The following is a 22236-nucleotide window of genomic DNA, read 5'->3' on the forward strand; positions in this document are numbered from 1 at the left end:
TAAGTTCTATAAGAAGAGAACTTCCCTCAGGGCGCCTGGGTGGCTCAGTGGGTTAAAGCCTCTGCCTTCGGCTCAGGTCATGATCCCAGGGTCCTGGGATCGAGCCCCGCATCGGGCTCTCTGCTCAGCAGGGAGCCTGCTTCCTCCTTTCTCTCTCTGCCTGCCTCTCTGCCTACTTGTGATCTCTGTCTGTCAAATAAATAAATAAAATCTTTAAAAAAAAAAAAAAAAGAACTTCCCTCTTATATAGTGAGTGAATAGAAGCATAATTAATTATCTGGAAGCAAAAAATCAAGATACCTATTGAAAAATGTAGGTTTCACTTTATTAACAGCTCAGACCACAGGTTAAGGTTACAAAATTAAAACCAAGCAGCAGTGTTGAATTAGCTGTACCATCCCTGTCATCCATTCACCTCTGGTCATTCAGCATGGTAGTAAGCAAACACTTGGTAAGGCAGATGGGAAACATTTATGGTCTGTTAGCCAGGGTAGTCTGTTCTCTTTACCCAGCTGAAATGTCCTTTTTTCCATGGGTTGCCGCAGATTGGCTTGGAAGCCTTGGAACTGTTACTTCCCACACATACTGTCTTCTAGGATTTCCTGAGAAATGTTTATAGCATAAATTACATTTTATTTTATATTTGAGATCTCCATATGTCTTCGGATCAGGCTGAATTTGCCTGTTGGGTCTGGAATATACCATTTTTCCCAGACATCAGAATAGGAAGCAGTTCTTCCCCATGGCTTAAAGTGACCATTCCAATGGAGTAACTTGGCAGCCTTTACAAATTGGGGTGAATATCGTTTTCCAGCACTGGAACCTTACATTGAGAGAAAAAGAGCCAAATGATGGTACTAGTATTAGTCAGAAATAAGAATGCTACATCAAACTGGAGAAAACTTAAAGGAAACTAGATATATCCCGTCCCTGAGAATAGTCCTTCAATTAATTCCTTATTAGCTTAGGACTTTTGGTGGATTTTTTCGACTTACCAAGGTGGCGGACGTTCCACATGGGGTCGATGGTAGAGTGCTGTTGATAAAATACGATCAGCAGAGGGGGTGTGGTGATGCTGCCAGCCAGCGTTCTGCTGTACAGCCCCTCTCTTGGGAAAGAGAACAAATGGAAGGTGTTAGTGGAGAATCCCGACAAATTAGTCGTTAAGACTCCCCCAGAGTTGAAATAAGGGTCTTCACAGGGTGGTCAGCTATCTACTTACTCTACATTGAGTTTCATCCATTTTTCCAGCTGGTTAGTTATATTCTGTTTTCTCCATTCTGTCAGGTTTGCAACAAAAACTCCAGGATTAAATGAGCAGGTGCTGGCTTTCATGGAAAGTTTACGAATTCTTTCCTTTTTATAGTCCAGATAGCCGATGTAATTGTACTAAAACACAGATGGGATATATAGTATGTTTACTGCTTCAAACAGAACAGATATATAACTAATAGTAAAGAAAAAACCCGCTTATTTAACTACTTGTATTATCAGCAGAGGGTTCCATGTAAAGGAAAGCAAGTTGACATCTCAGATTCCAAGTTAGCGTAGGAACCCAGAATAAACATACTAAGCCAGATATTGAAGGAGAATTAGGTTGTCATGTTCACTGATCAAGCCATAGGAAAGCAGCCTTGAGTTCTGGGATGAACTGAGGAATGTAAAACAGCAAAAAGGAAAGCTCCCTGGCTTTGCCGCTTCCCCCCCATAACCCCGCATTAGAGAGCGTGGAAGTGTCTGAACAAGATCCCCAATAAGTAACTCACTTGGTTCCCTGCTCCGCGGACGATAACTTTGGTAGAGGCGGAGTCACAATCTTCTGAAAATGCAGCTGCGTGTCCTGGCTTCAGTGGTGTATTAAAAAGGGCAAGAATGTCCCCTGAAATAGACAGAATTTAAGGTTTACACTTCTTTGTTGTTAAGATTTACGCTTTAAGTTGCCTCAAGATGCCCACTCCTCGGGGCGCCTGGGTGGCTCAGTGGGTTGAGTCTATGCCTTCAGCTCAGGTCATGATCTCAGGGTCCTGGGATCTAGCCTGCTTCCCCCTTTCTCTGTCTCTGCCTGCCTCTCTCCTACTTGTGATCTCTGTCAAATAAATAAATACAATCTTGAGGAAAAAAAAAAAAAAGATGCCCGCTCCTCCCAATTAGGATGACCTTTTAGAGGATACTAAAACAACCACAACCGCCCACACTCTGGACAAGAAAAGCACCAATGGTGACAATCTTTGGTACCTTGCACAATTACATCATCATCCATATAAATGGCCTTCTTTGCACTGGGAACCAGAATTGGCAAGTAGAACCTAGCAAAGGTTAACTGGGAAATAAAAAGGAAAGAGGCATTGGCATAAGATTTGTCAGTGGCTGTGCGTTTATTAGAAATTCCCAGAATGCTGCTTGTGCCCATGCAAGAGACAGCAGAAGGGCTCATGAACCACCCCACCTGGGCCCCCCAGGGAGCAACTTGCAGTGCACCCAGTTACTCGGGCATTCCAGTCCTTTTCTAATATAGCTGACCCTTGAACAATGCAGGGTTTAGGGATAATGGCACCCTGGACAGTCAAAAATCCACATAAAACGTCACTCCCCCAAAACCTGATAACCTACTATGGACTAGAAATTTACCTAGAATATAAACAGTCAACATATTTTGTGTTACATGAATTATATACTGCATTGCAATAATGTAAGCTAGAAAAAATGTTAAAATCAGAAAAAACATTTACAGTACTGTATCCAAAAAATCCATATTGAAAAAATCTGCATGTAAGTGGACTCCTGTACTTCAAACCTGTGTTGTTTTAGAGTCAACTAAACTCCCAAGTACAAACAAGGATGCAGAGAACTCACTGGTTTTACGGATTCCCCCTGGTCAGGATCCTCCTTTACTTTCCCTTCCAAAAGTTTAGTGTCAAAAGTCACAATTTTGTACCTGATGCTTTTCAAGGTACTGCTTCTGAGCCAGGACCTGATGAAAATAAAGCACCAAATTTCAGTTTTATATAACCATGTCCCCAAGACTACAGCCTTCTCTGTGCCTTCCAAGGGCACAACGTAAGAGGAACCCTGGTGACCAGATAGGTGTCTTATAGCCCCTTCACTTATGCAAACCTTGGTTTCTTCACCAGCAGTGAGGGGATGCCCACCCACGTCCCTGCCTGAACCAAGATTCTGTGGTGATGGGTAGAGCCCCCAATGGGCTGACACTTTCGATCACTAAACTCCCTGTGGAGTTGAGAACACCCCATTACCACATGTGGTCCAACTCTTGTCTCCCCACATACATGAAAAAAAGTCAGAATATGATGGCAGTGAAAGCTAATTATCAACAAAGTGGGAATCACCCCATTTTTATAGACTCATTAATTCACTGTAATGACTAATTCTTCCAAGTCTAAGGTATTGTCTCTAAGAAAAGTCTATATTCTCTAAGGTAGGTACTGCACATTCTTTCTGTAGCTATTCTAATGTAGTGTTTGTTTCTACATTTTAGATGGGTTTGGAGTTTTTAAAATATAGGGGAAAAAAGTCATCACAATTTTCTCAACTAAACATGAACCATGTAGAAAGCCACAAGGACAGGAATGTTTCAGAACTTCGGCAACTGGGGCACCTGAGTGGCTCAGTTGTTAAGCAGCTGCCTTCAGCTGAGGTTATGATCCCAGGGTCCTGGGATTGATCTCTGCTTCCGGCTCCCCACTCAGTGGGGAGTCTGCTCCTCCCTCCCTCTCTGCCTGCCACTCTACCTACCTGTGCTCTCTGTCAAATAAAATCTTAAAAAGAAAGAAAGAAAAAAAAAAAAAAGAACTTTGACAACTGTTAACCTGTTAGACAAGATGTTTCTTTGACTAAATTTCATAAATCTGAATTCAGAGCATTTTTAAGACCTAGGTGAGTTTTTGTTAATCAGCTTAGGATTCTATGATTAGTTACAGCAATTGTAGTAAGGAACATTTACTGAATGATTGTTATTTTATATATTTTTTTATAAAAATATTGTGTTTTTTATATATTTTCTCATTAAGTTGGGTATTTTCACCCCACACTTAGAGATGTGGAAATGGGCTCTAAGGGGTTAAATAAATGTTCCCCGATCACTCTGGGCCAGGATCCAGATTCTGTGTCCGCTCACTTCACCACACCACCTTGCCATTGCTCCCCCGTCCCATCCCACTCTAGACTACTCAGGGTATGTCCATGAAATAAGGAAATTGTAACAGGATGTAAATTAACATATTGCATCTTTCACCAAGAAACTCATTACCAAATGGTATCAGCCTGAGTCAACAATGTATATGGCACAGCTGATTTACATCTTGGCACAAATTCCTTGTATTGTTTCTCCTACAATGCGGAAATGTTTATGATACAATCACATGGAAAAACATGTCATGTGCAGTTCTGATGTGGCATAATCCCAGCTGTATAGAAAAAGTATATACATATAGAAAAAAAACTTCCTGGATTGGCAGCTGGCCTGTCCTAGAGCATCCTCCAGAAGCAGAATCATCAGGCAAGCAGAGCTCACCGGAGATGGTCTGCTGTACCATTGAGTGTAACGAGGTAGAACATCACATTGGAGCGAGTGTTGTGCTGAATGCTGTTTATAGCTGCAATGGCCCCCCCAAGCCTATCTTCAGATGCAGCAATGACCACAGGAATCTCCTCTTGTCTCCCGTCTACAGCTTGTCGGGGAACACTTGGGACAAAGTCTATGGGCTGAAACCCCACAATTCCTGAATCTGCAAAGAACACACACAAGGAAGGTATTGTGATACAAACAGTCTCATGAGATTTTGAATAGAGAGCCCAAGACATGAAAAGAGGTAAGATGAGGACTATACTTACCTCATTCTCCCCTCATTGCAATGTGAGGCAGATGGCCCAGAAACTTTTTCCTATGTGTAACAAGGCTTTTGGAAAAGCAGAAGCATTAAAAAAAAAAAAAAAAAAAATTGGTGGACTGAATTCTGATACACTACTGGTGGGAATACAACAGAATCTTCCTAGAATGTATTTTAGCAATTTGTATCAAGAACCTTAAATGGGGGGGTGCCTGGGTGGCTCAGTGGGTTAAAGCCTCTGCCTTCGCCTCAGGTCATGATCTCAGGGTCCTGGGATTGAGCCCCGCATCGGGCTCTCTGCTCGGTGGGAAGCCTGCTTCCTCCTCTCTCTCTCTCTGCCTGCTTCTCTGCCTACTTGTAATCTCTGTCAAATAAATAATAAAAATATTAAAAAAAAATAAAGAAACTTAAATGGGGGGTGCCTGGCTGGCTCAGTCGGGGAAACTGTATGACTCTTGATCTCATGGTCGTGAATTCTATCTCCACATCAGGGGCTGAGATTACTTGTATAAATAAGCAAACCTCAAACAGGTACATGGCCTCTGAGCCAGTAATTCCCCTTGTCGTCTCTTAAGGATAAAATCTGAGAAGTTAATCAGAAGTCACAAGTTTGTTTATAATTGTGAAAGCCTAGAAACAGACTAAACAGTTGTTTTTCAAACTATGAATTATGTCCCATAAATAGGCATGAAATCAGTTTAGTGTGTCACAATCAGAATTTGAGTAGGAAAACAGTTCCTGAATTGACACAGAATTAGGAACGTATCAGACTGCATCACACACAGCAACTCTAAGTACTGTTCTGTAAGGGTTCTTTTTAGCCTTTTGTAATATACATTCATTTACATTCGCTGAACACCTAATATATGGAAGGCAGTACCTAGGCACTGGGGTTGTAGCCATGAATAAAGCAGACGAATCTCCGCCAAGATAAAGGGCAGACAATAAGCAAGTACTCATGATTCACTTGTGTGCTCTATGTAACAAGTTTTTGTGAAGGTGCCATCAGAAAAAGTCTGAGTCAATATACCAAGACTTTTTCCTGTGGAGACAAACTACATGGCATTAAAATTATATATGAGGAGTATCTGGGGATGCCTGGGTGGTTCAGTCAGTTAAGCCACCGCCTTCAGCTCAGGTCGTGATCCGGAGGTCCTGGGATCAAGTCCCATTCGGGCTCTCTGCTCAGCAAGGAGCCTGCTTCTCTCTCTGCCTGCCTCTCTGCCTACTTGTGCGCAAACTCTTGCTCGCTCTGACAAATAAATAAATAAATAAATAAAATCTTAAAAAAAAAAAAAAAGGTACCTACCACCATGGTGACTTGCTTCAGATACAATCACATGGAAAACCTGTCATGTGCAGTTTATAGAGTGCATAATCTCATAATAGAAAAAATATATAAACAGGAAGAAAAACCCAGGAAGGTACTATGCCAAACTTTTAAAGACAGTTCTCCCTAGGTAATGAAATCATGTATTCAATGAAAATTTACTGAGCACCTCCTGTGTACCACCATCATCTATATGCACGTGAGATAAAGGAGTGAACAAATTATTCTCATGGAGCCTGACTGCTTTTTTCATTTTTATAAATGTTCCCACCAGAACATACATTCCTTTATGTACATATAATATGTATATATGTAAACATACCATGTTACAAAACACGCTATCGGAGCACTCAGTGAAGGTCAGGGAAAGCTATCAGTCTTTTCTTGTTGTGGTCAACTACAGGGTGCGGCAACCCCAAAGTGATTTTTGACAAACATCCTGAAGCCTCAAACATCCCTCAGTACCAAAGCAGGAGCAGTGTGAACGACTAATTTAAAAGAACTGACAACAGAATTATACAGTAAAGTGGTTTTTCAATCAGTTGGGAGGCTTGATGGTTTTGTGCTTAGTCCCAGTGACACTCTTCCACAGGTTAAAGAAAAGTAACAGATGAAGGCAAGTGACCACACTGACACTAGTAAACAGGGCAGGCATCAAAGAGGAGCGTCACTCACCTGTCCCCACCTCTGAAGCCCCCTGTGACATGCCCTAAGGCCTCTGATGTGGTGAAAAGGATCTACCCTTATCAAACCCGTAACAAACCTCCACATGACTGGTAGAAGGGGTCAGGGCGAGGCTGCAGGAGCACAATGAGTACCTCCACTCCCTTTCCCAGAGCCTAACAGCTTCTGTAAGGACAAGAAAACTTTCTTTCCCTTTAGCCTAGTGACGTAACTTGGGATGCCGGGATACAGGGAACTCCGGGCCCTCAACAGATGCCACAGCACTAGTAAGGGCTCCCATACCTGAAGCCTCGTTCCTTAGCAAACTGCTCAGGCCAAGGAAGTTATGATGCAAAACCAGTAAGAAGAGAGCAACAGCCAGGACCAGGATGATGATGTTTACTGAAACACAGGAAAAGCCTGCATTAATCTCTTTACCTTTTGAGCAGCTATAAAAACAACGTAATTTGTACAAAGAGCATACCTTTACGGAAGGACATCTTTTTCTTCTGTCTTATATAAATATTAGTTCTTAACCCTATAAGACAAAAACAAGCCCCCAAAGTCAGCAGGTACATGAGAATTACCATCAAAATGCCTCAACACTTTTATTCAGGTAGAAACATACAGTATTTTCTGCCAGAAACTCATTTTGAATTAACAGTTTCCAAGAACCCAAATTGAGATCTGAATTTTATATAGTAGTCATGATAATAAAATACTTGCAAATAACTTGGGAGAAACAGATACCCTTGTATGTATGTATGTAAATGTATGTATGTATGTATGTATGTAAATGTCAGCAGATGAAAACCAAAATAAATTCTACCAAAAGGAATACTTGGGTGTCTAACCACGATGAAAATGTTTTCCAAATGAATTTCTACTCAAAATTCCTAGTTAAATAAGAGATGGACTGAGTTATCTATAATCAATTAACCTGAGGTCAGCCTCAAAGGTACAAAACGTCCTTGTTCTGAGTTGTATCCCACCCAGTTTTAATTGGAATTAAAGAGAAAAACATTTTCCAAAATCATTTAAAACTATAACAGAGAGAGGCACCTGGGTGGCTCAGTCAATTAAGCATCTGCCTCCAGCTCAGGTCATGATCCCAGGACTCTGGAATGGAGCCCTGCATCGGGCACCCTGCTTGGTGGGAAGCCTGCTTCTCCCTCGTCCTCTGCCTGCTGCTCCCCCTGCTTGTGCTCTGTCAAATAAATAAATAAAATCTTAAAATAATAATAGGGGCACCTGGCTGTCTCAGTCAGTAGAGCATGGGACTCTTGATCTAGGGTTTGTGAGTTTGAGCCCCACAGCTCAAACAACATAAACAAAAATGGGGCACCTGGGTGGCTCAGTGGGTTAAGCCTCTGCCTTAACCTGAAGCCATGCCTCAGGTCATGATCCTGGGGTCCTGGGATCGAGCCCCGCATCAGGATCCCTGCTCATCAGGGGTCTTGCTTCTACCTCTCTCTCTGCCTGCCTCTGTCTACTTGGGATCTCTCTCTGTCAAATAAATAAATAAAATCTTAAAAAAAAAAGGTGAATTGTAAAATAATCACAATCATAATTCAGTGGAAATGAAAATATGTGTGCAACTAAATTAAATTATCAGATTTCTACATCATCTATGGATAATGTTTCCTTAAAAGATTTTATGCATCCAGGATACTATGATCTTACCCCTAAGACCTTTACCCTTTGCTACTTCATTCTCCCCCATGGGAGTACCTAACATTTACATAAGGCTATTAACTTCAAAAAGCACTTTGAATTATAGCATATTTCTAAAATCAAAGTAAGTCTGAATTAATTTCACTGTAGAAGTTTGTGCCTATCAGACGTTGATTTCTCAAGGCCTTTGAAAAAAAGAGAAATATATTGAAGGATTGTTTTAAAAACTGGGGATTATCAATCACACTACAAATTTGGGAGAAAATAATTCAGACTCCCAAAGAATAATAAAAAATACACACACACTCTTTCCCTCTCTCATTTCTTTCGGAGCGCTACATATAACGTACATTATACCAATGAACTTCTCTAAAGAACACACATCATTATATACCCTGAGCAGTGCGCCTCTATCACACTGTAAGCTGAGCCTTTCCTCCAGAAACTGGCTGACCAGGAGCTGCTTAGACAAAACTGTAGCATCTGCTGCTTGGAGCCAATTTCCACCAAGACTGGAAAAAACGACCTCACTTGTATAAACGTCATTTATTTAATGGTACAAGAGACAGTGTTTTAGCTCAACAATGTCAAGTAACTGTTACTTAACAGATAGTATGTGGACTGAGAGATGTATGTATCTGTGCTATTCCAGTTAGCAAGACACAAAAAACCCACAATCCTAGCAGGTACTTGATGTAGTTAAGGAGATCAGCAGCGCAGAAACCACTTGCCTTGAAAACTCTTCTACAGTTATCTATATGCAAAATGCCAATTATTATGAGCACGTCTGATCCGCACTTCCTTTCCCGGTGCAATTCTTTGTAGTGAAATTCACTGACACCGTTAGAAAGATTTTTCAAAACTTCACAGACGGACCCTGGCATGTCTAACAGTGGCTGTATTTTTCTAGAAGGACACAGCTGTGAACGTGATCAGCCATATTCAATTTTCCCTATGGAAATTCTTTTTCTGTTTGTTTGTTTAGAAATTACAAATAAAACCTCCACATTCCCAAATCACTCACAAAACATGCACACACGCATACAGCCAGGACAGGCATATCCAGAAATACGGGTGAAGAAAGCTTAAGGAGAAAGAACACCATTTTTTTTTAAATTGGCTCGTCCCTGCATTAGTCCCCACGTTCTCAGCAGCTGTGCATACGTTTCCACTTTCCCTCTTGTTAATATGTAGCCCTATGAGAGACCGTTCCACGGACTCTCTGTAACTTAACTTCTGTGTCCTTGGTGCAGCTTCAGCAAACCCTCCCTCTCTGCTGGACCAAACCCATCAGCCTATCATGCTCTTCAATCTTCCAGTTAATTTAAAAAAAAAAAAAAGCAAAAGACACCATTCCCCACACGCCAGTTGATCCACAGACCCATTTCTCTGCTCCCTTCCTCTAAAAGCTTGGAAAAATTTCATCTCTCCCTCCACTCCCTCTCCTCTCCAGCCAGACTTCTGTCCTAGGGTTCCATTCAAACTGATCTCGTTGAGGTCACCAAAGACCAAGGCCATCTTTCTGTCACCTTATCCATCCCCTCAGAGGCCATCAGTAAAGTTCACCACAGCCCCTCCATTATCTCGTTTGCTTTTTTATTTCTGTGCGCCCAGACTAGAAGGTGAGCTCTATGAGAACAGAAACAGCACTGAAAGTGTTTACTGATGAAGCCTCACCACCGGAAAACCATGACTGGTATTCGGCATGTGGTATTTGTTGAACAGTCTTGTAATTAGGAGCTATGGGGGTTCTCAGTGCAGAAAGGGAACACCACCTTTGATAAGTCATGAAAATACATTTCAATATAAGGACCAGCATGGATTCCAACAAAAGAGCTCTCTCCAATGGAACCTGACAGGTAATTTCCTTTTCCCATCATATCTTATAGCTCCAACAACGTAAAGCCTTTACAGCAAATGCCACACTGTGAAGTGCGTTTAAAAAGGGATAACACAGGGTGACCGGCTGGCTTCAGTTTCAGAAGCCAGTGACTATCTCCAGGTTGTGAGTTCAAGGCCTATGTTAGGTGTAAACCCTGCTTAAATAAATAAAACTTTAAGAGGCGGGGGAGGGATAGGTCTATTTCTACATACAATAGAAAGTCTATTAAGTCTCTGTCAGGCTGAAAGATCTGGAAAGGCACTAAGGATATATCCACTTTCTCCTACCTCTTCATCTGGCTAGCTGCTACTTGGTTTTCAGGACTCACAGGAGACTCTCCCAAACCCCACATTCGGCTGCACGTGCCCTGAGCTCCCACACCCCCCAGGCCTCCCTATCCCAGAATAAATCCTGCTGTCACTTATTCCTGGGGTGATGCCATTGTCTCCCCTGACACACTCTGGGCTCTAGGAAGGCTAGGGCCTGGTGTTGGTCACGGCAATATCCTAGGCCCACTGCGTGGCCCAGAAAAAGGTACCGTGAATGTGCCGAATGTGTGGATAAGGGCGGCAGTCCCAGGAGTGCTGAGAATCCCACCGTCTGTGACTCCCGACACGCAACACAGCAGAGAGGCCAGAGGCCCGGGATTCGCAGGGCGGTTTCTCTCCGAAACCTAGGCACCCCACCTCGCTCACAGCGACAAGGGAGAGCCTAAGTTTGGGAGGTAAACACCAGCCCTGAGAGAGAGGCAGAGCGAACCCTTGATGGGTCTCTACTGGGAGGGCCCGATGCAGCCGGCGAGCACGCCGCACCGCCAACTTAGAGACTCTCCGGGTGGGAGTATCTCTCCATTCTCCTGCAGGGAAGGCCGAGGGCGGATCCCCTTTTCAAGGGGATACCCTTTCTCTCGAGGATGTGGTCCGAGGTAGTCCCCTCTAAATTCTAAGAGTCATTAGGGCCCCCTTACGCTTAGGGACGACGGGAGTGGTGAGACGCTCCGGAAGCTCCCCCCAGGCCCAGAGACACCCCACCCAGCTCTGTTAGGGTGCAGCCAAGCCGTTCTCTTCGGACGCTCCCCGCGGCCGCCCTTACCTGCAGCCGGAGGAGGAGGAGCCACCGTGCGCGCCGCGGCCCGCCCCGCCAGCTCAGCGCCCGCGCCGCAGGCCCGGGGGCCCAGTTCGCCGCCGGGCCGCCGGCCTCCCCGCACTCGCGACTGAGCCCACCCGCCCGCTAGCTCCGCGGCCGCAGCGCACTCCGCCCACCCGCAGCCGGCGCGCCACTCCGACCGCGGGAGCGTGGCGCCGAACAGGCGCCGCCGGGCAGCCCCGCCGCTGGGGTCCTCGCCGGGAAAGGCCGGTCGCCATGGAGACAAGGGGCGCGCCGGCAGCCGTTGCGCCGAGGTGGTGCCAGGGAGAGCAGTTTGTCGGGCTGGGGCCGCGGCTCCGGGCACCCGACAGCACTGACAGCGAACCTTTCCGGGCGCGCGATGCCTCCTCTCGGCCGTCACCACCTCAGCCCTCGAGGATAGGGCGCCGGGCTACCGCGGGCTCCGAAAGCGCAGGTGGCCTGGTGATGGCGCGGGGCGGGGCCTCGGGCCGTTCGGGTCTGTGGGAAACATCCGCTTCCGGGGCCGCGGCCATCCCACTGCTCGGCTCCGTGGGCCCCCGGAGCTGCCCGTGGTATCGGATACGGCGTGTGCGATCCCCGAGTCCCGGCTGCCCTCGCCCGGCTGCCAGCCTTCTGAGCCAGTCATGTTGGAGCATCTGAGCTCGCTGCCCACACAAATGGTGAGGGCTTGGCCCCAAGACCCCCGCACGCAGCTCCGCCGCTGCACCAACCGTGTGTGGCGCGGTTCCTGGCTCGGATGGCTGCCTTGCCATCTCTTTCCTGAATTGTGCTTCCCGGGTCCCCATCTCTCTACCTCCAGGAGGAGCCCCCTGTCCGTGCTCTGCTAGGATGCTTCCGTTTCCCCCAGGAAACCCAGAATTTCATTCCTTGCCCAGTTTGTGGGGAGGCCCCTGACGTTGGGGTTGGCCGGTGCCAAAGCTGGGAGGCCAGGCCAGGAACCGTGCCTCTTTCCGTGGTGGAACCAATTCCCGCTTTGCTCTTCTTCACCCCTAGGATTACAAGGGCCAGAAGCTAGCCGAACAGATGTTTCAGGGAATTATTATTTTTTCTGCAGTAAGTATTGGTTTTGCGCAGTATCCTTTTCCTCCTTCTCCCCTAACCAGCTTGATTGCAATTAATACACTTCGTTTGTTTCAGATAGTTGGATTTATCTACGGGTACGTGGCTGAACAGTTCGGGTGGACTGTCTATATAGTTATGGCCGGATTTGCTTTTTCGTGTTTGGTAAGAAGTTTGTGGGTGTTGGGATGTTAGTGGCGTGTGAAGCGTTCTGAACTTGGTTACCCGGTTTGGTTGGACCTAGCAGTGGGAACCGGCACCAACGTTCCGAAACCTACTTTTGCCATCAGTGTTTCACCTTGCTGTCACTGGAAAAGTAGAATGCCAAAAAGTGTGAGATAAAGCTGCATATAAAAGGACACAGCTCCTTTCTAATGGCAGCTGCTCCAATTAGTAATCTTAAAGTCAGAGCTAGCAGGGATTCCCTATAGTCTTCACAATGCTCCCGCCTCACCTTTTACCTCTTAAAGCCTTATGTGTAAATGGAGAGGGTTGTACCCAATTCTTAAAATTACGTTGTCTGGGCAGAGGTACCTCGTTTTCATTGGAATGTCCGTCTTGCTGCTGCTGTTTTTACCCTTTGCATAGGAGGTATTTGGGGACCAGGCATTATACCTAATGCTCTTTCAAACTTTTAATGCTTAATATTGATGGATTTTCTCTGTTCTGGCTCAGTTGACACTTCCTCCATGGCCCATTTACCGCCGGCACCCCCTCAAGTGGTTACCTGTTCAAGACTCAGGCTCAGAAGACAAGAAACCAGGGGAAAGGAAAATTAAGAGGCATGCTAAAAATAACTAATTAGGCTTTTCATGATTTAGCTTTACTCTTGCACCGGCTTTCCTTTTGCTTGAGAGCAGCTCAGTTTTCATACTCAAAACATGAGCTAAAACCCACTGCTGCTCTTTTGGCATAGCTGTGTGTAGATTTTGTTTTCCTTATAGTTCACTTCCAGCTCAGCTGGCTTTTGATTTATAAATACTTCAGACCTCCTCTTCATAATATTCTTCTGAAATGAGAACAGGAAACACAAGTATGCAAAGTTTCTTTCAGGTCTACCAAAATGATGAATAAATGCCTCTTAAATGAAAGTACAATTTAACTGTCAAAGTTTTATAGTTCACTATGAGTGGTTAAATTGTTTTAATGTTTGCAATTAAAACTCAGTGCAAGTCTGTGTCTAAAGAGTCTTTTGTTCATTGCTCTGTAAGCAAACCTATGAGTAAAAGCCAAAGTTAGAAGTTTGTGGTTCTCAGAGCATCATTTCTATTTCCTGTAGCTGAAAGTTCCTAAAAGATGTCTTTCTTGACAGTAAGCACCTATGAAAAAATTTAATGTAAATTTGTGGGAAGGTAATATTTGGGTACCACTAAAATTAGGCTTTTGTTAAGCAGAAAAAATTCAATCCATGCTTTACTTGAGGTGGACCAAAGTAGAAACCTATTCTTTTTTAATTTTCCAGAGGCCTGAAGAGAAAAACATTCTTAAAGGTTTTGTGTGTGGGAAGGGAGTGGGAGGATTTTTATAGATAATATTCTATTTCTCCATAGGAGTAAAGAAGACTTAATAAAATGTAAGTTTAAAAAACGAGCAAAGACCTTAATATATGGCAAAAGTCAGGAAGTTTAAAAAAAAAAAGACAGCAGAAATAAGACTGAGCATATTATTAAGAGTAATAAATGTGATTAAAAAGGAACTGCCAGGTGTGCCTGGGTGGCTCAGTGGGTTAAAGCCTCTGTGTTTGGCTCAGGTCATGATCCCAGGGTCCTGGGATTGAGCCCCACATCGGGCTGTCTGCTCAGCAGGGAGCTTGCTTCCTTTCCTCTCTCTCTGCCTGCCTCTCTGCCTACTTGTGATCTCTATCAAATAAAGAAATAAAATCTTAAAAAAAAGGGGGGGGGGACTGCCAAAAAGCATTAAACATCAAGTTACCTTACGTTTTCATGATGACACCCAAAGGTTGAAAACAGGAACAAGGATATATTAGGCAGATGCAGGCAGAAAGGAGAGGTAATAGTGAGAAAGTCATATACTTAACATCAGAAGGCATTAAATGGGGAAAAAGAACACTTCATAGCTGTGAAGATGTCACTGTTAAGAATCATTAGGTATTGGGGCGCCTGGGTGGCTCAGTGGGTTAAGCCTCTGCCTTCAGCTCAGGTCATGATCTCAGGGTCCTGGGATTGAGTCCCGCATCCGGCTCTCTGCTTAGCAGGGAGCCTGCTTCCTCCTCTCTCTCTGCCTGCCTCTCTGCCTACTTGTGATTTTTCTGTCAAATAAGTAAATAAAACCTTAAAAAGAAACCATTAGGTATTAAATATGATGTGAAATCTTATAAAGAAAGAACGTTACATACATAAGAGTTTGGCAAAGCTACACTCTTGGCAGAACAACACTACCTTTCAGATTTGGGTATATCAGGTGGACCAGCGATCAAACGAAGACTTCGGCACTTGTTCTCTATACTTGAAACACGTTCCCTCAGATACACAGGACTTGTTCTTTCCTTTCATTCAGGTCTCTATTCAAATGTGACTATAAGGAAGCATCTGCTGACCTATCAAACCAAAGTGGTATGGAAAAAAAAAAAAGTGGTATGCCTCATTATTCTATATGCACTAACATACCCCACATTATATATTTTTTCCTTGGCCCCACCCAGAATGTAAGCTTCAGGGGAACAGGGATCTCATTACTCTCTTTGCTGTTTGTGTAGTACCTATAATAAGAGTTTGTGACACTTTGTAGGTGCTCAGTAAATACTTAACTGAGTGAATCATTCAGAGCTGCCCTATCCAATATGGTGCCATTAGTCCTATGTGTCTGTTTAAATTAAAACTAAAAGATTGAGCTCCTCCAACTAGCCACATTTTGAGAGCTTAAAAGCCATATATGACCACTGGCTACCTTATCACGATGCAGATAGAGAACATTTCCATCATTACAATACTCTATTGATCAGGTCTTATAAATAGATTTGAATAATATATAAAGGCAAGTGATTCTGTCTGTGTGTAACAGAATTCACCTGTATTAAATGCCCATAGGGTTATTACAATAATGGATCATCTACTGAGTGACAGGGAAAACAATTCCAAGAAATTAAAGTTGGGCAGATCATATTCGGTAACACTGCAATGCAGTTGAAGCAAGGAGATAACATTTTCTTGGCTTTCAAAACATAGGTATCCCCTGCTTTCTGAAAGCTCGTTTCATGCCACTTCACTTTTACAAAAATCTTACATTTCTATAGTGATGGCTTTTTTCATAAAAGTGAAAATCCTCTTCAAATTTCTTTCAGTTAGCAAAAACAGGTATTACTGTAGGTCTTGCATAAAAGCAAAGTGGCATGTCACGAACTTTCAGAAAATGGGGGATACTCTTTGCTTTTCACTGTTTCAGCTTACCAAAGGTTTCACAGGAATGCTCTACTTTTAGATAGCCAGGGAACGTTTGTATATGGAAGTTAAGGAACACTACTTTTTTTTTCTTTAAGATTTATTTGTTAGCACACATAAGAATGGGGAGCAGCAGGCAGAGGGTGAAGCAGGCTCCCACTGAGCAAGGAGCCCAATGCGGGACACTGTCGGGGACCCCGGGATCATAAACCTGAACTAAAGCAGACGGTTAACTGACTGAGCCACCCAGGCATCCCTCAGGAACACTTCTTAAAGAGAAAATCAAAACAAGAATTACTGACTATTTAAAAATTAATATCAAAATAATAACAAAGTCTGAAATGTGGCCAAAGTTATATTGAGAAGAAAATGCATGCTGTTAAAGGTGTTTTATAATGATAGAAGATTAAAAATGATTAAGCACTCAAGACAGAAAAACCACAGAATATCCAAAGATATTAGGATGAAAACTGAATGAATGTTTAAGCAAAATAAAAATATACAGAATGGGAATAATAACATGGGGGGAGAATTTTTCAATTCTAAGAAAATAATATGTACATTATGGCCACAAGTGAGAAAACTTAAGTAAAACTGATGTCTCTCCAGAAAGATGTAGATTCATAAAACATTCAAGAAAAGGTGAATAGTTCAGGGAAGATCCAGTTTGCCAAAGATTTACCTCCAAAATGGGACTAAGACTAGGTGGCTTTACCATTGAGTTCTAACAAACCCTTCAAAGTCAAGCTAAGAGGTCTCAGAAACCAGACCATGAGCACTGTGAGAGTGGGAGTATTGTGTTTTACTCACTCACCACTATATCCACAGCTCCTGGCATACAGTAAAACTAAAAGTCTTGTTCAGTGACTGGAAAGGGAACATTTCATTAGAGTATTTTATGTGTAATTTTCAAAAAAGGTCAGGTAACATTTTTAATTATAAAAAGTGAAAACATTTCTGGAATAGTATTCATTTTTAAAGACCCTTGAATATAGAAGTGAAAATTTACTAATCAAGACTTTTATAAAAACAATTTATTTCCCACATGGGAATTACCCCTTATTAAACAACTAATAAAATATGTGATATATAGTCATACATTTAAAGACAACAAATAATTTGATGTACAAGAAGACAAAACTTCAGGAGATAAATATGTCCCAACATAACTAAAAGGAGCTGGACCTCACTTACAAATTGCTTAACTGGAAAGGGAATTAGTGTTTTAGCAAATGTTTTCACCAATGAAAATATTACTCTTAAAAAAAGACCAGTATACAAAAACATTGATTGACAAAGCCAAAATATTTCTTAGTTTCAGTTCTTATATACCGTAAATGAAGTTCATATTAAATGAAAATAAAAGGCTAAACATCCATCAATATATAAAAAAGGAATTCCGTTGCTCAAACAGTAGGTACAACTTCATATTCATATTCAAAATCTACTCCCAGAATCATGAATTGACTTAAAAAAATAATTTATCAACTACTACCTGAAATTATTAACATTGACAATTAGTATCACTATGACATATTTACTTCTATGCATTTATCACAATAGTACAATACAAAACTTCCAATCTAATTTTATGGCCCTGTAATCAAGCTAATTAGTACCTTAAAAAAATAAGTTCTAAGTATAAAGTTGGTGGTTTAAGGCTCAGTAAACAGTAACCAGACATCTTGTAATAGATTTTCCTCATCAAGAGAGTAAAATAGCCAAAGGTTTTCTCTTTCTTTGTGACATTGCTTCATTCCAAAAGAGAATGGCCTCCAGCCATTATTACAGGTTTCTGTTTAAGCCAAAAACCTTTAAAAATAGGTCTTTAGTTCTGGCAGATTAAATTTTCAAAAATTCACATTTTCTTCAAAAAATTTCAACTGGCGAGCTTTCACACCGTAGGTTGTATATTTTTCACCCATGTGCTCCTGCAAACGTACCTATTTGGGAAACATAAAAAGAAAATCAGTATGTAGTAGAAGAAAAGATCTGTAATCTTAGAAGAACAGCTTTAAAAAGGCGGGGGGGGGGGGCTTTTCTAAGTATGACCCCAGAGGTAGAAATCATATGGGAAAATAACTATAATTTCTTAAAAAATTTTAAGCTTCAAGTTATCAAAAACTACAGTCATAAGAAATTAAGAGCAAACACTACACTGGGGAAAATTTGCAACATACATCCCCCCAAATTAATATCATTAATACAAAGAGCTCTTAGTAAAACACAACAATATTAGAATATTAGAATTGATAAAACAACAAAATCCCACAGATAATTCAGCAAAGGCATTCACAAAAATACAAACAACAGAAATTTCAATCTAATAACCAAAAAAATATACTATGTGATACTCAGTATATGCCTGAACTAAAATAACACCTGATAATGTGTTAAACAGATGTCACACATCTCCTGATCCAGTCAGTGCACAGAGAAGGACACAATATCACTTTTGTGGTATTCCTGCTGAAAATGCGTAATCTGACTCTATTCATGAGAAAACATCAAACAAGTCCAAACCGAGGGTCATTTTATAAAACACATGGCCTATAGTCGTCAAAAATGTCCTAACTGTCCCAAGTTAAATGAGATCTAACAAACATAAAATGTAATCCCAATTGGATCTATCTAGCATGATAGCCTGGGGAGTTCTGAAGACCCCTCTTCAGTGAAACTGGTGAAAATTATTGTTACTTTTATTATTATTTATTTATTTATTTATTTTTTTTTTGAGAGAGAGAGAGAGATAGCATGTGGGAGAGGGAGAGAGAGAATCTCAAGCAGACTCCCCTCTGTGTGCCGAGTTTGACAACAGGGCTCAATCTCACAACCCTGAGATCATGACCTGAGCCAAAACCAAGAGTCAGGTGCCCCAGGTGAAAATCATTTTTAAAACTTACCATTTAAAGTCTCTTGAAGTCGTCCTGATAGCGTACATACCAAATAAAGACACTTTCCCCCCCAAAAAAGATCTACTAAAAGCTACTAAGAGCAGTGAGAGTGGGTGGTATCTGAACTAAGACCAACTGCCTCCCTCCCCGGTCCCAGCTCAGTGAGACTTAAACTCCACACCAGGCCGAAGCCAACAACACAGGGCTCCCTTTCCAGCAGCTCCTAGTCCAAAGGCAATCTTCCTGGGAGGGGCAGAACAGCAGCATATCTTATCCTGCCCCCAGTATCTGTTGTTAAGGATAAGTTTTGATAAAGTGCAGCCAAGAGGTAGAAATTTGTATACCAGGTTGGACTTAAAAGATGGAGGCTGTACCTTGAGAGCAGGGCCGATAAAAATACTGGGGCCCCAGTCACCTTTGCCCCAGACCATAATGTGAAGACTCCATGCTGGGTGAAGCATGCCAAGAAGATGAGAGGGCCCTCACCCGCACTGAGCTTCTAAAGGAGGGGTATCACTCAGATACAAGGATGCTACTGTATTTACTCCCAGCTATGCTCAGGATCTTGCCTGGGGTGAGAAGACCTAAAACAGCACCGAATCGTTTCCTTAATGAACTGACCTCATTTAGAACAGAGTGGAGAAATTCAAGCCTACAAGTGCTCCCAAAAACGGGAAGTAGTGGTGAATGGCAACTAGGAAGAGACTGACAGATTCACGGCTACATAGGCTAAACTGTGGGCCACCTACTTTGATGGAGACAACTAGGAAGCTGGGAGAAGCCCCCTGGAGTCAAAACATATTTCAAACACTGACCCTGGGAACCATCCCTTCAAAGGAGCCCAGATTTTGCTGGATCAGTCTATGGAGCAATATATGACCCAAGGCCCTGTTGGAAACGAGAGCCATCAACTGGCAACTAAGAAACCTTAACAGCTGAGTGAAGTAAGGGCAAAGGAGAGGCGAAAGAGCTCTGCCAAACCCACTGTCATTCTAAGGTGGCTATGGACACAACCAAGGCCTCGCCAACTAAGGAGCAACATCAGACTTACACTGTGGGGACAGGAAGAAGGGATAAAATAGACATCACTAAAAAATCCAGCCAATCATTAAAGAAGCAAATAATAATAGCAACCCCCCTCCCTGGGGAGGCCAGTAGCGAGACTTGTAACAATATATTTTCTGAAATGTCCAGTTTTCAGGAGTCTGACACATACACTGGGAAAGAAGGCAGGCAAGAGAGGCACTACCTGTCAGAGTAACAAGATGCTGGAGTTAATAGGCAAAGACATCATTATAAACCCATTCAGAGAACTAAAGAAAACCATAATTAAAGAAATAAAGGAAGGTATGAGGGGAATGTCACATCAAACTGAGAATAGTGATATAGAGAAATTATAAGAAGACTAAATGGAAATTCTGGAGAGGAAAAGCACAACAACAAATGAAAAATTCACCCGAGGGGCTCAGCAGTATATTTAATCTGGCAGAAAGAAAAGTAAGTGGGCTGGGGATAGATCAATAAAGATTATGTAAGCCAAGGAACAGAGAGAAAAGAAAATGAAGAAAAGTGAACATTGTCTTAGAAATGTGGAACATCATTGGGGCACCCGGCTGGCTCAGTAGGTTAAGCGTTGGACTCTTGATTTCGGCTCAAGTCATGATCTCTGGATTGTGAGATCAAGGCCCATGTTGGGCTCCATGCTCAGTGGGAAGTCTGCTTCTCTCTCTCTCTCCCTCTCCCTCTGCTCCTACCCCAGCTCACGCTCTCTCTCTAAAATAAATGTTTAAAAAAAAATGTGGGACATCATTAAACACACCAACTACAAATGTAAAGGGACCATTAGAAGGATGAGAGAGAAAAGAGCAGAAAAATCATTTAGAGAAATAATAGCTGACAACTTCCGAATGTGCTGAAAAACATTAATCTACACAAGAGATCCACACACAGACACGTGAAAGTAAGTGTCAAGGGGCGCCTGGGTGGCTCAGGGGGTTAAAGCCTCTGCCTTCAGCTCAGGTTGAGATCCCAGGGTCCTGCCCCGCATCAGGCTCTCTGCTCAGCCGGGGAGCCTGCTTCCTCCTCTCTCTGCCTGCCACTCTGCCTACGTGTGACCTCTGTCTGTCAAATAAATAAATAATAGCTCAAAAAAAAAAAAAAAAAAAGAAAGTGTCAAAAGACAAAGAGACAATCATGAAAGCAAGAGAAAAATGACACCACTTATATGGGATAAGTAATAACATTAACAGCTAACATAAACAGAGAGTAAGGGGCAGTGGAATAATATATTCAAAGTACTGGAGGAAAAAAACTGTCAAACAAGAATCCCATTGTAAGTAAAACTACCTTTCAAAAATAAAGGTGAAGTAAAGACATTCCCAGACAAACAAAAACATAATTTGTGGCTAGCAGACAACTTTATAAAACTACTAAAGGAAGTTCAGCAAGCTGAAAGTAAGAGACCCCAGGCAACAATTTCAATTTACTTGGAAACACAAAAAGCACTGCTTTCGGAGGAGGTTATGAAGAGGATGTTACCTCTGGTTCACCTGTGAGCCTGACTCTGGCAGCTGGAGGTTCCCTGTCCCCTCCTGTCCTTGGCATTCCATTTGCCTTCCCCACTCCCAAAGGATGCTCCAAGGACAAAGCCTTCAGATTATGATGTGGTGTTGAGACCATCTGGACAGCATATGTGATTGAACCCAGTTAATATAACATATGTATATATACTACATATATAATATAGGAACTTTTGAGATTTGGCAGGTGGGTGTGGAGATCTACTCATCTTGTGGCTGCCTACACCAATCCTCATATGTGAGTTCCCTTGCTTATTAGAACTACCACCTACCAATCTGGAGTGTTTGCCTCTTCCTTCCCTCTCTCCCTGCCCTCCTCCTTCAGGGGCCAGTTTCAGATTATACCTGAGAGTAATTATGCTCAGTGGGAAGTCTGATAATAAATACAAATAAAACCCAATATAAATGCATATTGTTTCTCCTTTCTTCACTGAAATGATTTTTTTTAAAGATTTTATTTATTTATTTGACAGAAATCACAAGTAGGCAGAGAGGCAGGCAGAGAGAGAGAGAGAGAGGGAAGCAGGCTCCCTGCTGAGCAGAGAGCCCGCTGTGGGGCTTGATCCCAGAACCCTGGGATCATGACCTGAGCCGAAGGCAGAGGCTTTAACCCATTGAGCCACCCAGGCGCCCCATTCACTGAAATTATTTTTTAAAAAATACTTAAGTAATCTCTATACCCAATGTGGGGCTTGAACTCACGACCCTGAGATCAAGAGTCACATACTCTTCTGATGAACCAGCCAGGTGCCCCTTCTCTGAACTGATTTTAAAAGTAAATA

General features: G+C 42.6%; 3 protein-coding genes across 5 annotated transcripts in view; 1 reads left to right on the plus strand and 2 right to left on the minus strand.

Annotated features, from left to right (window-relative positions):
* Positions 1 to 297: 297 nt before the first annotated feature.
* GLT8D1 (glycosyltransferase 8 domain containing 1) lies at positions 298 to 7393 on the minus strand. Its single transcript, XM_032868280.1, has 9 exons — positions 7325 to 7393; positions 7144 to 7242; positions 4532 to 4745; positions 2854 to 2971; positions 2236 to 2320; positions 1767 to 1879; positions 1223 to 1389; positions 996 to 1108; positions 298 to 823 (listed from the first exon to the last, which is right to left on the minus strand). The coding sequence occupies exons 1-9, from the start codon at positions 7338 to 7340 to the stop codon at positions 633 to 635; spliced, it is 1116 nt and encodes a 371-aa protein (XP_032724171.1). The 5' UTR covers positions 7341 to 7393; the 3' UTR covers positions 298 to 632.
* Positions 7394 to 11743: 4350 nt separating this feature from the next.
* Positions 11744 to 13768, plus strand: SPCS1 (signal peptidase complex subunit 1). The gene is given in 5 exon segments (XM_032868281.1): positions 11744 to 12089; positions 12092 to 12183; positions 12518 to 12577; positions 12662 to 12748; positions 13259 to 13768. Coding segments are annotated over 5 exon segments (696 nt in total). The 5' UTR covers positions 11744 to 11758; the 3' UTR covers positions 13385 to 13768.
* A 3229-nt stretch (positions 13769 to 16997) lies between these two features.
* Positions 16998 to 22236, minus strand: part of NEK4 (NIMA related kinase 4) — a 34951-nt gene continuing 29712 nt past the window's right edge. For all 3 annotated transcript variants that reach the window (XM_032868283.1, XM_032868282.1, XM_032868284.1), the window contains exon 15: positions 16998 to 17924. In XM_032868283.1, the coding sequence (XP_032724174.1) occupies positions 17832 to 17924 (93 nt within the window). In that variant the 3' untranslated portion in view covers positions 16998 to 17831. The remainder of the gene's footprint in view (positions 17925 to 22236) is intronic.

Source organism: Lontra canadensis, unplaced genomic scaffold, assembly GCF_010015895.1.
Source record: "Lontra canadensis isolate GAN:19392208 unplaced genomic scaffold, GSC_riverotter_1.0 scaffold35, whole genome shotgun sequence".
NCBI lineage: Eukaryota > Metazoa > Chordata > Mammalia > Carnivora > Mustelidae > Lontra > Lontra canadensis.